The sequence below is a fragment of the Bufo gargarizans genome, chromosome 10 (genome assembly GCF_014858855.1).
Source record: "Bufo gargarizans isolate SCDJY-AF-19 chromosome 10, ASM1485885v1, whole genome shotgun sequence".
Lineage (NCBI taxonomy): Eukaryota > Metazoa > Chordata > Amphibia > Anura > Bufonidae > Bufo > Bufo gargarizans.
Window position 1 is genome coordinate 112,867,432 of NC_058089.1, and position 19,030 is coordinate 112,886,461.

Sequence of the window (19,030 nt, forward strand, 5' to 3'; positions counted from 1 at the left end):
TGCTGTGGTGGTCCTCCCATGTATTCATCCTGAAACATAAGTGGTTGGGCATCGGTGCACTCAATCTCTTCCACTTCTGGGGCAGGGCTATGTGGATGGCCCTGGGAAACCCTGCTAGCAGAGTCATCAAAAAGCAGAAGAGACTGCTCCATGACTTGGGGCTCAGACTGCTTGGCTGATTTTCAAGGGGGTGAGGTGAAAGACTGATGGACATGGGCTGTAGGTGCCAACTCTGATCTTTCAGCAGGAAGACTGGGTGGGAGACAATGTGAAGGAACTGGAGGCACTGTCAGCCACCCAATCTACTATCTGTACTTGTTCTGGCCTCACCATTCGTAGAGCCGCATTCGGCCCTACCAAATAACACTGAAGGTTCTGTTGCCTACTCGTACCTGAGGAAGGTGTTTCACTTGTGTGTGTAGCTGGCACAGATCGACCACGTCCTCTCCCTGCAACAGGAGCTCCACCAGCAGCACCATGACCGGGGCCATATCCCTTATTTGACTCTCTCCTCATTCTTTGTGTTCACCCACTAAAATAACAGATGGTTTATGTCTGTCACGGCTGAGGATGGGGGAAACCCTCAGCCGTGTGATGCCAGGTGTTGTAATGGCTACTCGGCCATGAGAACAGGATAGGGAGCAGGTCACCTCCTCACGCATCCCTAACCTGACCCTAACTCCTACCTGAATGGGCCGACCTTGATGGTAGGAGGACCCATGCGCAGGAACCTCAGAGCCCTGACTTACCCTCCGCAGGTCCCTGAGCTAGGAGCTGGGTAAGACGACCTACTCCTGCTAGGCAGGGAGGAGCAGGAGTCTCAATGGCCAAGCTGTTGGGAAAAGGGGAACACAAACAGCTATACGGGAATGGCAGGCAAACAAGAAGTTCCACCAACCTGCCACAGCCTTGCTGACTGGATCCCTAAGCAGACAGGAATCCAGAACCGTACGCTGCACCAAATACATAGAAAGGTCCCAACAGAATGTAACATACTACATAAACACACAGAAAAACTTAAACATAGCCACAATACTTTTATGACCACAGGGGTGGCTCCCACTGGCAAGGAAGATGGAGGTCACAGGAGGCTGCTCCAGCAAGCATGGCTGAAGCAACCCACTGAGCCATGCTAACAGTGAGGCTTTATAGGCCAAGAAGCCACACCCCACAGTCAGACACACCCAGTGACACAACACACACACTGGGAAGGGAGTTAACCCTTCCAGCACCACAGAAGGGAAACTACCACTTAAAGGGGAAGTGCACACAATACATAAACACAAGTGCACACCTACACAGATATCACACACAACCGCATGCACAGCAAAGCAAGCTGCCACATACATCCTGTTGCCAGCAGGCAAACACAGGTGAGGCAAATACCACAGGCCTCACCTGTGATTGACAAGCAAAGTAAACCGCTGACAACCGCATGCGGTTCAGGAGTCACGGTCATGGCCATGGCCGTGACACTCCCACCCCTCAAAGCCCCCCCCACCGAAAAAAATAACGAAACTGGTGAGGAACTCACACAGGGGATGGGAGAAGGAGACGTCCACTCTCAGGACATGGTTCCCAGGAGGTCACTGTCAGCTGCATCCTCTCCCAGCTCACACTAGCCAGTCCGACGAGGCCTGCAGCCCGCACCAGCGACAAGGGAATGGAACCACAGAGAGTGGACGAGGGGACTCTCCACTAACGTCCCCACTCCAGTCGCTGCCAGCAGACACTCCTAACCAGCACACAGCCGGACCACTTACGGAGTGCTGCCAGCAAACGACCAGAGATGGGAACATGGAGAGGGACGAGGGACCACCAACACGGACACGGAAGGTACGGTGGCGGGGAAAAAGCCACCAACCGTGCCGTTAACGGTGATCCCCCTGGGACGTTCTCCCTCCGGAGAACGCGCATGCAGGCCACAAAGGGGATGGCACTGCATGCTGCACCCTCTTCCGAAGGTGTGCAAAACCGCACACCAACAAACACCACGTGCAATGTAAAAACAGGGGGACGCCAAACGAGGCAACGGTGAAGGGATGGCGGGGAAACGCCACTCACCGCGCTGTCAGAGGCGAAACCCCCATAACGCTCTCCCTCCGAAGAGCGCGCATGCACCCCATCCGCAGAGGGCGGTGCATGCTTTACCCTCTTTCGAGGGATCCGCCACGCGAGGAGCCACTGTGGTCATACTGTCACGGCTGAGGATGGGGGAAACCCTCAGCCGTGTGATGCCAGGTGTTGTAATGGCCATGAGAACAGGATAGGGAGCAGGTCACCTCCTCACGCATCCCTAACCTGACCCTAACTCCTACCTGCATGGGCCGACCTTGATGGTAGGAGGACCCATGCGCAGGAACCTCGGAGCCCTGACTTACCCTCTGCAGGTCCCTGAGCTAGGAGCTGGGTAAGACGACCTACTCCTGCTAGGCACGGAGGAGCAGGAGTCTCAATGGCCAAGCTGTTGGGAAAAGGGGAACACAAACAGCTATACGGGAATGGCAGGCGAACGAGAAGTTCCACCAACCTGCCACAGCCTTGCTGACTGGATCCCTAAGCAGACAGGAATCCAGAACCGTACGCTGCACCAAATACATAGAAAGGTCCCAACAGAATGTAACATACTACATAAACACACAGCAAGACTTAAACATAGCCACAATACTTTTATGACCACAGGGGTGGCTCCCACTGGCAAGGAAGATGGAGGTCACAGGAGGCTGCTCCAGCAAGCATGGCTGAAGCAACCCACTGAGCCATGCTAACAGTGAGGCTTTATAGGCCAAGAAGCCACACCCCACAGTCAGACACACCCAGTGACACAACACACACACTGGGAAGGGAGTTAACCCTTCCAGCACCACAGAAGGGAAACTACCACTTAAAGGGGAAGTGCACACAATACATAAACACAAGTGCACACCTACACAGATATCACACACAACCGCATGCACAGCAAAGCAAGCTGCCACATACATCCTGTTGCCAGCAGGCAAACACAGGTGAGGCAAATACCACAGGCCTCACCTGTGATTGACAAGCAAAGTAAACCGCTGACAACCGCATGCGGTTCAGGAGTCACGGTCATGGCCATGGCTGTGACAATGTCAGGCAAAAAATGTAACCGCCAATAGTCAACAATTAAGTTCACTGAGAGGAAACATTTCTTGAGGTCACACAACGCAAATTTTATACAATTACTTCACAGTCTCAAAAACAATTTAATTTGTCAACCAACAATGTAACAGCAGTATTGACTGATTGTATTTCACTGTGACAAATGCAGCAAAGGCAGAAAATTTTGTATCTTGCCCAAAATGGGTGTTTTTTTTTATACCAGAATATAACAGTGGTATATAACGCTTGTATTGGACTGTCGAAATGCAGCAAAGGCAGTAAATTTTGTATCTTGCCAAAAATTGTTTTTTTATTTAACCCCTTAAGGACCAGGCTCATTTTCACCTTAAGGACCAGGCCATTTTTTGCAAATCTGACCAGTGTCACTTTAAGTGCTCATAACTTTAAAACGCTTCGACTTACCCAGGCCGTTCTGAGATTGTTTTTTCGTCACATATTGTACTTCATGACACTGCTAAAATTGGGTCAAAAAAGTTAATTTTTTTGCATAAAAAAATACATTTTTTACCAAAAATTTTGAAAAATTAGCAAATTTCAAAGTTTCAGTTTCTCTACTTCTGTAATACATAGTAATACCCCCCAAAATTGTGATGACTTTACATTCCCCATATGTCTACTTCATGTTTGTAGCATTTTGGGAATGATATTTTATTTTTTGGGGATGTTACAAGGCTTAGAAGTTTAGAAGCAAATTTTGAAATTTTTGAGAAATCTTCAAAATCCCACTTTTTATGGACCAGTTCAGGTTTGCAGTCATATTGTGAGGCTTAGATAATAGAAACCTCCCAAAAATGACCCCATTCTAGAAACTACACCCCTCAAGGTATTCAAAACTGTTTTTTCAAACTTTATTAACCCTTTAGGTCTTCCACAAGAGTTGATGGCAGATGGAGAAACAATTTTGAAATTTCTATTTTTTGGAAAATTTTCCAATATAATCAATTTTTTCCAGGAGTAAAACAAGGGTTAACTGCCAAACAACACTCAAAATGGGTTGCCCTGATTCTGTAGTTTGCAGAAACACCCCATATGTGGTCGTAAACTACTGTTTGGCCGAACGGTAGCACATAGAAGGAGGGGAACACCATATGGGTTTTGGAAGGCAGATTTTGCAGGACTGGTTTTGTTTATACCATGTCCCATTTGAAGCCCCCTGTTGCACCCCTAGAATAGAAATTTCAAAAAAGTGACTCCATCTAAGAAAGTACACCCCTCAAGGTATTCAAAACTGGGTTTACAAACTTTGTTAACCCTTTAGGTGTTCCACAAGAGTTAATGGCAGATGGAGAAACAATTTTGAAATTTCTATTTTTTGGAAAATTTTCCAATATAATCAATTTTTTCCAGGAGTAAAACAAGGGTTAACTGCCAAACAACACTCAAAATGGGTTGCCCTGATTCTCTAGTTTACAGAAACACCCCATATGTGGTCGTAAACTACTATTTGGCCGAACGGGAGCACATAGAAGGAGGGGAACACCATATGGGTTTTGGAAGGCAGATTTTGCTGGACTGGTTTTGTTTATACCATGTCCCATTTGAAGCCCCCTGTTGCACCCCTAGAATAGAAATTTCAAAAAAGTGACTCCATCTAAGAAAGTACACCCCTCAAGGTATTCAAAACTGGGTTTACAAACTTTGTTAACCCTTTAGGTGTTCCACAAGAGTTAATGGCAGATGGAGAAACAATTTTAGAAATTTCTATTTTTTGGAAAATTTTCCAATATAATCAATTTTTTCCAGGAGTAAAACAAGGGTTAACTGCCAAACAACACTCAAAATGGGTTGCCCTGATTCTGTAGTTTGCAAAAACACCCCATATGTGGTCGTAAACTACTGTTTGGCCGAACGGTAGCACATAGAAGGAGGGGAACACCATATGGGTTTTGGAAGGCAGATTTTGCAGGACTGGTTTTGTTTATACCATGTCCCATTTGAAGCCCCCTGTTGCACCCCTAGAATAGAAATTTCAAAAAAGTGACTCCATCTAAGAAAGTACACCCCTCAAGGTATTCAAAACTGGGTTTACAAACTTTGTTAACCCTTTAGGTGTTCCACAAGAGTTAATGGCAGATGGAGAAACAATTTAGAAATTTCAATTTTTTGGAAAATTTTCCAATATAATCAATTTTTTCCAGGAGTAAAACAAGGGTTAACTGCCAAACAACACTCAAAATGGGTTGCCCTGATTCTGTAGTTTGCAAAAACACCCCATATATGGTCGTAAACTACTGTTTGGCCGAACGGTAGCACATAGAAGGAGGGGAACACCATATGAGTTTTGGAAGGCAGATTTTGCAGGACTGGTTTTGTTTATACCATGTCCCATTTGAAGCCCCCTGTTGCACCCCTAGAATAGAAATTTCAAAAAAGTGACTCCATCTAAGAAAGTACACCCCTCAAGGTATTCAAAACTGGGTTTACAAACTTTGTTAACCCTTTAGCTGTTCCACAAGAGTTAATGGCAGATGGAGAAACAATTTAGAAATTTCTATTTTTTGGAAAATTTTCCAATATAATCAGTTTTTTCCAGGAGTAAAACAAGGGTTAACTGCCAAACAAAACTCAAAATGGGTTGCCCTGATTCTGTAGTTTGCAAAAACACCCCAAATGTGTAAACTACTGTTTGGCTAAACGGCAGGACATAGAAGAAGGGGAACGCCATACGGTTTTTGGAAGGCAGATTTTGCTGGACTGGTTTATTTACACCATGTACCATTTCAAGCCCCCTGATGCACCCCTAGAGTAGAAACTCCATAAAAGTGACCCCATCTAGGAAACTACGGGATAAGGTGGTTGTTGTTTTGGGACAATTTTTGGGGTAAATTAGATTTTTGGTTGCTCTATATTACTCTTTTTTGAGGCAATGTAACAAAAAAATTTAATTCTAAAATTGTTTCTACATTCGCTATTTAGTTTTGTGGAACACCTAAAGGGTTAACATAGTTTGTAAAGTAATTTTTGAATACCTTGAGGGGTGTAGTTTCTTAGATGGGGTCACTTTTTTGGAGTTTCTAGTCTAGGCTACATCAGGGGGGGCTTCTAATGGGACATGGTGTAAAAAAAAAAAACTGTCCATCAAAATCTGCCTTCCAGAAACCGTATGGAGTTCCCTTCGTTCTATGCCCTGCCGTGCGGCTATATAGCCATTTGCGACCACATATGGGGTGTTTCTGCAAACTACAGAATTGGGGCAATAAATGTTTAGTTTTGTTTGGCTGTTAACCCTTGCTTTATTACCGGCAAAATGGATTTAAATTTAAATTTTGCCCAAAAATAGGTGTTTTGGCACCGTTTTTATTTTATATTTTTAACACCGTTCATCCGAGGCGTTTGGTAAAAAGTTATTTTTATAGCGACGACTTTTACGCACGCGACGATGCCCAATATGTATGGCTCTCAGACTTTGGAGACACTAAGCAGGCATCCTAAAACTGCGGCCCTCCAGATGTTGTAAAACTACAATTCCCACCATGCCCTGATGATGGCTGTAGGTTGTCTGGGCATGCTGGGAGTTATAGTTTTACAACATCTGGAGGGCCGCAGTTTGAGGATGCCTGCACTAAAACTAATATTTTTTGGGGAAAGAAAAATTGTTTTCGTGTCTCCAAAGTCTGAGAGCCATAGTGTTTTATGTTCTCTAGTGAACTGTTGGGGATTATAAAAATTTAGTACTCCATGGAAGTGTGATACTCCCTGAAGCAATCGATAATGCAGAGGCCCGGATGATCGGGGCACGTGTCACATTGAGTTGTGGTGTCCTTCCGTATCCCCCTCTTGTGACACACTCTGCACTTTTTTTGGGTTCGTCCCTTCTTTCCAGTATGGGGGACCACACCTGGAAAGTGTTGGCCAGGGACGATCCGGGCGCCTCCAGTTCCCGAGGTACTCCGGCCTGCTCTTTCCCGGTCCGAAAAGATCAGGTCTTTGAGGACTGCCTCATAGAATTGGAGGAATGTCCCTGTGCTGCCAGCGCTTCGGGATAGTACAAAAGAGTTGTACATGGCAACCTGCACCATGTAGACCGCAACTTTTTTGTACCATGCCCGGGTTTTGCGCATGGCGTTATATGGCGTGAGGACTTGATCAGAGAGATCAACTCCTCCCATATACCGATTGTAGTCGACGATACAATCGGGCTTGAGGACCGTTGCCGCGGTACCTCGCACAGGGACTGGGGTGGTGCTGTTACCGTGGATTGTGGACAGCATAAGGACATCCCTCTTGTCCTTATACCTGACCAGCAACAGGTTTCCACTGGTAAGTGCACGGGTCTCACCCCTGGGGATAGGTACCTGGAGGGGGTAGGCAGGGAGGCCGCGTTGATTTTTCCGCACGGTCCCACAAGCGAACGTGGATCTGGCGGCAAGGGACCTGAACAAGGGAATGCTGGTATAAAAGTTGTCCACGTACAAGTGGTAACCCTTATCCAGCAGTGGGTACATAAGGTCCCACACGAGTTTCCCGGTAACACCCAGAGTGGGGGGACATTCTGGTGGTTGAATCCGGGAATCTCGCCCCTCGTACACACGAAATTTGTAAGTGTACCCTGAGGTACTCTCACAAATTTTGTATAGCTTCACGCCATACCTCGCCCGCTTTGTGGGAATGTATTGGCGGAAACTGAGTCTCCCCTTGAACGCAACGAGAGACTCATCAACCGCGACCTCCCTTCCAGGTACGTAGGCCTGCTGAAATGTGGCCCCAAAGTGATCGATGACCGGCCGTATCTTGTACAGCCGGTCATAGGCAGGATCACCTCGGGGTGGACATGCTGCATTATCGGAATAATGCAGACATTTCCGGATGGCCTCAAACCGGTGACGTGTCATGACCATACTGTACAGTGGGGTCTGGTACAGGACGTCCCCACTCCAGTATTGCCTGACACTGGGTTTTTGGACTAGACCCATATGCAGCACGAGGCCCCAAAATGGATGCGGGGGGGGCAAGTGGCAGGGGGGGTCTGGGGTCTGAAAGTTGAAAAAAAAGTTTGGAATAAATGTGCTTTTTTTTTCTTTTTTTTTTCTAACTTTTCCCTTCTATCCCTGCCTAAAGGTGCCTCTCCCTCACTGACCCTAACCTACCTGGGTGGCGATGGGTGCAGGAGGGTGATGGGTGCCGATTTAGGGGGACACAGGAGCTGGTGCTGGACGATGCTGCACGGTCAGGGTGCTGGACAGGAAGAGGAGGGGAGAGAGGAGCGCAGGAAGTTTGAATCTCGCGCCTCTCTCCCCTGCACCAATCAGCACCCTGGACAGCGGCGTTCAGCACCAGGGCCAGCACCGCCTCCTCAAATCCTCGGACTGCGATTGGTGGTGTAAAATTACGCCACCGATCGCAGTCTTTTTCCGGTTCATCGGGTCACAGGACACCCGAATGGACCGGAAACGCAGAAAACCGCAGGTCTGAATTGACCTGCGGTTTTCTGCGATCGCCGATACGGGGGGGGGTCCAATGACCCCCCCCTGCGTTGTTACGGGATGCCGGCTGAATGATTTCAGCCGAAATCCCGTTTCGATTAACCCCCGCGGCGCCGGAATTCAGATTTTAAGTCAGGACGTACCGGTACGTCCTCGGTCCTTAAGGACTCGGGAAATAGGGCGTACCGGTACGTCCTCGGTCCTTAAGGGGTTAAACCCAGAATATTATTGCAGTATTTCAAGCTTGTATTTCACAGTGTCAAATGCAGCAAAGGCCCCAGATGTAGGGTATTGCCAAAAATTGGTGTTTTTTTTTTAAACCCTGAATATTATTGCAGTATTTCAAGCTTGTATATCACAGTGACAAATGCAGCAAAGGCCGCAAATGTATTATCTTGCCAAAATGGGTGTTTTTTTTTTAAATAACAGAATATTAGTGCAGTTTTTCAATCTTGTATTTCACTGTGACAAATGCAGCAAAGGCTACAAATTTAGTATCTTGCCCAAAATGGGTGTTTTTTTAATACCAGAATATAACAGCGGTATATAACGCTTGTATTGGATTGTCAGAAATGCAGAGAAGGCCACAAATGTATTATCTTGCCAAAATGGGTGGGTTTTTTTAATAACGGAATATAACAGCAATATCTAAAGCTTGTATTTCACTGTGACAAATGCAGCAAAGGCCGCAAATGTGTTATCTTGCGAAAAATTGTTGTTTTTTTAAACCCAGAATATTATTGCAGTATTTCAAGCTTGTTTTTTACTGTGACAAATGCAGCAAAGGCCCCAGATGTAAGGTCTTGCAAAAAATTGGTGATTTTTTTTAAACCCAGAATATATTTGCAGTATTTCAAGCTTGTACTTGACTTTAACAAATGCACATATGCTGTGCTGGTGCACTGAACTTGCATAAAATGGCCGCCGACGCCCACCTAACTAACAGGACGATAAAAGTTATTTTTCTGTGTTACTGGGTTCAGGGCAGGGTAAAAAAAATTGTGTACTGCACCCACAAAACAAAATCGCTGTAGATCGCTGAGTTAACAAGAACTTTTGATAAAAGATTCTTTCCTCACGGCAGCAGCATCCTATCCCTACACTAATAAGAGCAGAGTGACGTGCAGCGCTACGTGACTCCAGCTTATATAGAGGCTGGGTCACATTCTGCACTGGCCAATCACATGTAGGCATGGCTGTGATGGCTTCTAAGTGCACTCGAGTTAAACGCTTGTTGTTTGGCTGCTCTGCAGCCTTTCAAAAAGCGCCATTAACTCACCAAACCCAAACTTTTACTGAAAAGTTTGGGTTCAGGTCCGGGGTCCAAAAATCCTAAAGTTCGGTACGAACCTGAACTTTACAGTTTGGGTTCGCTCAACCCTAGTGTGGACTTAGCCTAAAATACAGTTTGCACGCCTCCCTTAACAAAGTGAAATTATCACAGTCCCCCAGAAAATCTGTCCGTGAGGGCAATTTTAGGCTCCAGATAGGCGTGGTCTCCACCACTACCACCAGTACAAACAGCCTGTGATCTCTGCGTCTGCGAGACGGTCGTGCGGAGGTCAGCTACCTCCAAAGACAGCCCTTGCAGCTGACCTACCAGTGCAGCAATAGGATCCATGGCTGCACACAAACAGACAAAAAATGACGGTTTTGGCGGTTTATAATGTCACGCGTCAGTGTGGGAGGGAAACACCACACCGAGCACAGGAGGGAAGGGGGGGGGGGACAGGCCTGAGAACAAGGGAAGGAAAATGGACACCTCGTAGAGAAAACCCTATCCAAAATCCTGACAAACTACCAGTATGAACAGATCCCAAAGGTAGGTGAGTTAATACGCAGGAATACCTAGAGTCCTATCTAGCCCTATAGGACCCTGGTACTAATGGCAGGGACGAGACTACCTGTTCCTCCAAAAGTAAGGACGAACAGGAGTCTCCTTCAGGCCTAATACAAACAATAGGGAAATGCAACACACAGAACCCAAACAAAATACAAAAGGGAAAGGAAAGACTTAACTTTAAAGGAGCAATGGAAGCACCGGGAACTCAGCCGAGATCCAACCACAATCTATCCAAAGGTCCAAACAGAAGCTATAAACTGCACAGCATTGTGTGAGAAGCAACTATAAATAGAGAAGGTGAAATTACCCTAATAGCCACACCTGGGAAAAGAAGGTGCGGCAAACACCAGAAACACCACAGACGTCATTTGATACAAACGGAAAACATGTCAGATCAAACCACGTGCTGCCAGTCTCACCAATCTCCTGCCACCTGTCGCGGCAACGTCCATGACAGGTAGCGATCATACCGATGCTGGATATCCTCCTGTGGTAGCAGTCATACAAATGCTTGATATTTTCCAGAGGTAGCGGTCATACAGATTCTGGATAACCTCCTGTGGTAGCGATCATACCGATGCTGCATATCCTCCAGTGGTAGCGGTCATACAGATGCTGGATATCCTCCTGTGACAGAGGTCATACAGAAGCTGGATATTCTCCTGTGGAAGTGGTCATACAGATGCTGTATATCCTCCTGTGATAGAGGTCATACAGATGCTGGATAACCTCCTGTGGTAGCGGTCATATAGATGCTGGATATTCTCCTGTGGTAGCGGTCATATAGATGCTGGATATTCTCCTGTGGTAGCGGTCATATAGATGCTGGATATTCTCCTGTGGTAGCGGTCATATAGATGCTGGATATTCTCCCATGGTAGCGGTCATATAGATGCTGGATATTCTCCTGTGGTAGCGGTCATATAGATGCTGCATATCCTCCTGTGGTAGCGGTCATATAGATGCTGGATATTCTCCTGTGGTAGCGGTCATATAGATGCTGCATATCCTCCTGTGGTAGCGGTCATATAGATGCTGGATATTCTCCTGTGGTAGCGGTCATACAGATGCTGTATATCCTCCTGTGATAGAGGTCATACAGATCCTGGACATCCTCCCATGGTAGCGATCATACAGAAGCTGGATATTCTCCTGAGGTAGCGGTCATACAGAAGCTGGATATTCTCCTGTGGTAGCGGTCATACAGAAGCTGGATATTCTCCTGTGGTAGCGGTCATACAGAAGCTGGATATTCTCCTGTGGTAGCGGTCATACATATGCTGGATAACCTCCTGTGGTAGCGGTCATATAGATGCTGGATATTCTCCTGTGGTAGTAGTCACATCTCCTACAAAAGGCAGTAGGACTGGATCCACAATATCCTGAACATAATGAAGGCTGGTTAATGTTCCCTCGGGTAATACCAGATGGGAACAGCCATGGCAACTAATGGCGCCCCACAACATGACACGTGGTGTTGGTCGTGTGTGTCTCCGCACTATGCATGATGACAGTAGAGGGCTGTCCCTGTCTGGTATTTACATGGCCCACTGACAGGCAGTTATTGGGAAGGGGCTGTTTCTTCCTGATAACTGCCTGCTTATTAGTGGAGGGGAAGAGCTGTATACAGGGATCACCTCCACTGTATGGCGGCTACTGCCATCACTTGTCCCCATACAGATTCATTGCTTCTGGGCAGCAGATCACTGTCCACACAGCAGCAGAAATGATGATTTATGCAGGATTTACACGGCCCAATTTTTGGGCTGATTATCGGGAACAAACGCTTGTAGGAACGCTCCTTCTAGCCGTGTACATGTGCTGCTGATCACCTGATGAACGAGCAGAACGCTTGTTTATAGGGTCAATTAGTCATTGATGGCGCACATTAAATCATCGTTTCTGGGCAGCAGATTGTGCTGTGTGAACAATGAATCTGTATGAGGCCCAGTGATGGCCGTATAGCCCCCATACAGTGGAGGCGATCGCTGCATGATCTGTGTGAATACTGTATGGAGCAAGCACTCCGTACAGTATTAGAATGTATTGGCTCCTATGAGCCGATGTTATTACTTCGCGTAATAACTTCATAAATTAATTTCTACTGTAAAAAAAAAAATTACCACTTGGAACTGAACCCGAGTTCAGGAAATGGCTTTTTACAGTAGAAATTAATTTATGACGTTATTATGCAAAGTCTCGCGAGACTTCGCAAAGTAATAACTTCGGCTCATAGGAGCCAATACATTCTAATACTGTACGGAGCGCTTGCTCCCTACAGTATTCAAATTAAGTATTATGCAAATAGACTTTGGATGTGTCATCTGAGCCCTGGTCTAATACTGGGCATCAGTGCTGGGTCTTCATGCGTTAATGAGGCACATGATTATGACAGATCCATCAACAGCAGCTTGTTGGTGGTTTCCAGGTACTTAAGGAAGAGACTAGGTAATAACAATATTACCCAGAAGCCTGAGTAATATAGGTTACGTGTATCCCCAATATCCCCTTCCCCACCCTGACATTGGTGTGAAGGGGGCATGCTCCATTACTGATCAGTTGCCACCTGTCAGTGACCTCCTGCAGAGGGGACAGGAACCATCATGTGTACGGGGACAGGAACCATCATGTGTACGGGGACAATCCCATCCTGAAAAAGCTCCACAGATAAACCTGCGCCAGCGCCTGCAGGGCGAGGCCGTGGTCGCCTATAGCACTGGTGCTGGATTATACACTTGTATATGCAGAGAGCTGTGTGATTCTATGCCGCACACCGCTGGGGTACACACCTCTCACTGCCACCGTCCAACAGTCCGAGCACATGGAGGGTGACGTCACTGGACTCACCTGCCTCTCCTCGCCTCCTGATTGGTGGATGATGTCACGTTTCCCCGGCTTTCAGCATCTTCTCCGGCTCCTTCAGGCTATCGGAGAGATGGAGCGGCTGCTGCTGGGGCTTCTGATCCCGGGGCTCCCGGTGCTCTGCTCACATGATGACCGGGAGAAGGAGGAGGAGGCGCGGAGCCCCGGCGGCTTCGAGGTGGTGCGCTGGGAATGGCACATGGTGCAGACTCCCTATCTGGTGGCCTTGTGGATCTTTGTGGCCAGCCTGGCCAAGATCGGTGAGTCCTGGGGTGCAGAAGAGAGAACACCTGCTCCCTAATAACCATCCACACAGCATCTCTGTGACCAGCACTGACTGCCTCCTGAGAGACTGGTACTCTGTGCAATGCTGGTACCTTATGCTGTGCTCCATTATCATACCCTGTACTGTGCCCCATTATTATAGCCTGTACTCTACCCCATTATCATAGCCTGTACTCTACCCATTATCATAGCCTGTACTGTACCCCATTATCATAGCCTGTACTGTGCCCCATTATCATACCATGTACTGTGCCCCATTATCATAGCCTGTACTGTGCCTCATTATCATACCCTGTACTCTACTCCATTATCATAGCCTGTACTGTGCCCCATTAGCATAGCCTGTACTGTGCCCCATTATCATACCCTCTACTGTGACCCATTATCATACCCTGTACTCTACACCATTATAATAGCCTGTACTGTGCCCCATTATCATACCCTGTACTGTGCCCCATTATCATACCCTGTACTCTACCCCATTATCATAGCCTGTACTGTGCCCCATTATCATACCCTGTACTCTGCCCCTTTATCATACTGTTTGCTATGTCCCTTATACCCTGTACTGTGCCCCCACCCTGTATCTTGCCCCATTATCGTACCATGTGCTCTGCCTCCTTATACCCATACTATGTCCCATTATCATACCCTGTACTATGCCCCCTCATACACTGTACTGTGCCCTATCATACCCATTACTATGCCCCCTTATACCCTGTACTGTGCCCCCTGCCCTGTACTATGCCCTATCATCATACCTTATTCTGTGCTTCTAGTCATATACTGTACTAACCCTAACCTATACTGTGCCCCATTTTCATATCTTATGATGTACTGTACTCCTTCATACCCTGCACTCTGCCTCCTTTTCATAGCCTGCACCGTGCCCCCTTATACCCTGTACTGTGACCCCTTATCATACCCTGTACCGTGCTCCCTTATACCCTATACCATGCTCCCTTATACCCTGTATTGTGCTACCTTATACCCAGTAGCATACTCTGCCCTTATCCTACATGTAACATAGTAACATAAGGCCGAAAAAAGACATTTGTCCATCCAGTTCGGCCTGTCATCCTGCAAGTTGATCCAGAGGAAGGCAAATAAAAACTGTGAGGTAGAAGCCAATTTTCCCCCACTTTAGAGGAATAAAAAATTCCTTCCCGACTCCAATCAAGCAATCAAAATAACTCCCTCGATCAACGACCCCTCTCTAGTAGCTATAACCTGTAATATTATTACGCTCCAGAAGTACATCCAGGCCCCTCCTGAATTCCTTTATTGTACTCACCATCACCACCTCCTCAGGCAGAGAGCTCCATAGTCTCACTGCTCTTACCGTAAAGAATCCTCTTCTATGTTTGTGTACAAACCTTCTTTCCTCCAGACGCAGAGGATGTCCCCTCGTCACAGTCACAGTCCTGGGTATAAATAGATGATGGGAGTGATCTCTGTACGGACCCCTGATATATTTATACATAGTAATTAGATCTCCCCTCAGTCGTCTTTTTTCTAAAGTGAATAACCCTAATGTTGATCATCTTTCAGGGTACTGTAGTTGCCTCATTCCAGTTATTACTTTAGTTGCCCTCCTCTGGAGCCTCTCCAGCTCTGCTATGTCTGCCTTGTTCACAGGAGCCCAGAACTGTACACAGTACTCCATGTGTGGTCTGACCAGTGATTGGTAAAGTGGTAGGACTATGTTCTCATCACAGGCATCTATACCCCTTTTGATGCAACCCATTATCTTATTGGCCTTTGCAGCAGCTGTATGACACTGGTTTTTGCAGCTTAGTTTTCTGTGTATTAAAATTCCTAGATCCTTTTCCATGTCAGTGTTACAGAGTGTTTTATCATTTAGTATGTACGGGTGACTTGCATTATTTCTTCCAATGTGCATAACTTTGCATTTGTCAGTGTAAGGGTACTTTCACACTTGCGGCAGGACGAATCCGGCAGGCTGGTCTCCCTGTCGGATCCGTCCTTCCGCTGTATCGCCGGACCGCCGCTCCGTCCCCATTGACTATAATGGGGACGGGGGCTGAGCTCCGGTGCAGCACGGCAGTGCACAGTGAAAGCCGCCGGACTAAAAATTCGGACATGCAGGACTTTTTAGTCCCGCGGCTTTCGCCACGCACCGCTGTGAAAGTAGCCTTAAACCTCATCTGCCACTTATCTGCCCAAGCCTCCAATCTATCCAGATCCATCTGTAGCAGTATACTGTCCTCTTCAGTGTTAATTACTTTACACAGTTTAGTGTCATCTGCGAAAATTGATACTTTACTATGCAAGCCTTCTACAAGATCATTAATAAATATATTGAAGAGAATAGGGCCCAATACTGACCCCTGAGGTACCCCACTAGTGACAGTGACCCAATCTGAGTGTGTACCATTAATAACCACCCTCTGTTTTCTATCATTGAGCCAGTTACTTACCCACATACAGACGTTTTCTCCCAGTCCGAGCATTCTCATTTTATATACTAGCCTTTTATGTGGTACAGTGTCAAATGCTTTGGAGAAGTCCAGATATACGACATCCATTGATTCGCCGCTGTCAAGTCTAGAACTTACCTCCTCATAGAAACTCATTAAGTTAGTTTGGCTTGACCGATCCCTCATGAAGCCATGCTGATATGGCGTTTTTTGCTTATTTCTGTTGAGGTACTCCAAGATAGCATCTCTTAGAAAACCTTCAAACAGTTTACCCACAACAGATGTTAAACGTACCGGCCTATAGTTTCCAGGCTCTGTTTTTGGACCCTTTTTGAATATTGGCACCACATTTGCCATGCGCCAATCCTGTGGGACATTCCCTGTCAGTATAGAGTCCGCAAATATCAGAAATAAGGGTCTGGCTATGACATTACTAAATTCCCTTAGGATACGGGGGTGTATGCCATCCGGTCCTGGCAATTAGTCTATTTGAATCTTTTTAAGTCGCTGATGTACTTCTTCCTGGGTCAGATAGTTTTACTCTCTTTGGCAATTAATCTCTCGTTCTCTACTTTGGCCGCTTTTATTTGTTCAATTTATTTTCCTTATAGTTTTCCAGTGCTTCCGTGCTATCCTCCTGTTACAGTTCTATTTATCCACATTGGTTTCTTTTTGTTCCTCAACCTTTTATTCCCATAAGGTATGTACCTCTCACAATGAGATTTTAAGATGCTTTTAAAGATATCCCATTTTGTGGCTGTATTTTTATTTTTGAGAACTTTGTTTCAGTTAGTTCGGCCTATGACCTCTCTTAGTTGGCTAAATTTAGCTTTTTTGAAGTTTGGTATTTTTTGTTCCTCCCTCTAGAAACGCTCTTTTGAATCATAATTGGAAGGTTATTACTTTATGGTCACTATTTCTCAGGTGTCCCCCAACCTGCACATCTGTTGTTCTGTCGGGTCTATTGGTTAATACTAAGGCCAGTATGGCCGTCCCTCTAGTCGGGTCCTGAACCAGTTGGGAGATGTAATTTGCTTGTTAATACTGTATCCTGGATTTCTCAAATTTTTACTTCCCTTTAACTTCCTTGGGGAAAACAGAAACAATAAATATACTTTATATATATTTTTTTCTTTAAGGGCTCATTCACACGACCGTATTAATGAGTTCACGTCTATTCCGCAATTTTGAAGAACAGCTGCAGACCCATTCACACTGTCGTGTGCATAAAGCCTTAAAGGGGTATTCTGGTTATAACAAGTTAACCCCTATATACAGGATAGGGGATAACTATCATATCAGTAGTGGTCCTCTGCTGGAACCCCCATAGATCAAGAGAACGGGTCCCCTTACCCTGTGGAGCCCTCCTGGAATGGATAAAGCGGCTGGTCGGAAAAGTGCGCCGCCACTCCATTCATTTCTACGGGAACGCCGGAGATAGCCTTATATCCATTTCAGGGGATCTCTGCAGGGTTTAGGGCCCCACAGATCTGATAGTCATCCCTTATCCTGGGAATAGGGCAGGGAAAATGCTCATTCTTGGGATCAATGGTCCCAGCAATCTGACCCCCACTAATCAATTAGTTACCCCATCAAGTGGTTCGGTAATAACCTTTAGTTACCGGAAAACCCCTTTAAGTAGGGGCAAAGCTAGCTATTTCCTTCCTCACTGAACTCGCTATCCCTGCACTTGTAATCTTAATCTGGACTGGATGTCCCTGGTATAGAGTCCATGATACCAGATCATGCTCTCATGTTTCCCCAGGGAGGGGCTTCAGAAGGTGCCCACCCATGCATGGTCTCTGAAGATCTGTTTGAGTGACTGGATGACGTAAAAAGCAGCCCCATGAGAGCGAATATGGCGGTTAGATGTCTGGTACAAGTCTGGTGCACACACGGCTGATCTTATATGGTGATGGAAAATGTAATTCCTCCTTACGGTATTATTGCTGCAGGCTGTAATATTAGGGATTTGCTGATAATGCAGTTCTTAGGTGTACTTTCTCTTATTGGCTTTCTCTAGGAAGCCTTTGTCCTGCTCACACAGTATTTCTGCGAAATCCAGGGTCAGTGGAAATCTACAGAGAGGAATGGCTTGTGCTCAGCACCCGGTAGAGGTGGATGTGTAGATCTGCGCGCAGTGCAGAAGGCTTGGGCATCTTGGATCAGTTCATGTCACTTTGGAGACTGTGGTCACTTAATCTGCCCATTCATTCCTGCATCGCTGGTCTAATTAAATGTATACTTAAATCTCTTTATCCCTGCCCAGCTGAATTCATCCCTTTCTGTCACTGTGATCTTCTGTAAAAATTTTTCTCCTTCATTTGACCGTGCGTCCCTCTGGCGGCAGTAATCTGCGCCCTGCCTGTAACTTACAGTAAGCCGCTGAATTACACCGTCCTGTTGGTTCTGACATGAAGTAGTAAGTGGATGGCGTGTACTAGGAACTTCAAGTGGCCCTGAAAAAAAACTAAAAGTGGCCCCAACACAAGCAGACAGGACCAGCAATACCTTATTGTGGCGCGTTATACCACCCCAGCAGAGCCAAATACCAAAGTGCATCACAATATACCACCCCAGCAGAGCTAAATACCACAGTGGATCACAATATACTGCCCACACAGAACACAGTACATCCCCAGAAGCTGCCCCTTTGTGGTGGTTAGAGTCAGCTGCCACAAGGGGAGCGTCAGATCATTAGTTACCAGCCTCAAACAGCCGTGAGGAGGGATCAGGCGGTGCCCTGGACATCAGCCCACCAGGAAGTTTAACTGTAGGATCGATGGCCAGTCTGTGTACATGGTTATGCAAGAGAACCTGTCCTGACCTGGTTCTTCTCAGAGCTGAGGGTTTGTTACAGTATATCCATTCTAGACAATCCTCTATGAGAAGAACACCAGACTGATACATGATAGGACAGGAGGGAGTTTGTATGTTACCTGCAAACAGAGGGTATTTTTCCGCCCCAAATGGGATTCTGTGTTTTTGCATGTATAACCTGTGAATTTCACAAGGTACAGTACGTATGGGTCTGC

The 19,030-nt window shown here is 46.4% G+C and overlaps 1 protein-coding gene across 1 annotated transcript in view; it reads left to right on the forward strand.

Moving 5' to 3' along the window:
- The window catches only part of LOC122920102 (sodium/hydrogen exchanger 5-like), a 144,164-nt gene that overhangs the window by 39,823 nt on the left and 85,311 nt on the right, over positions 1-19,030 (forward strand). Inside the window, exon 3 of the mRNA XM_044269311.1 lies at positions 13,331-13,529. Coding sequence (XP_044125246.1) covers positions 13,331-13,529 — 199 coding nt within the window. The remainder of the gene's footprint in view (positions 1-13,330; positions 13,530-19,030) is intronic.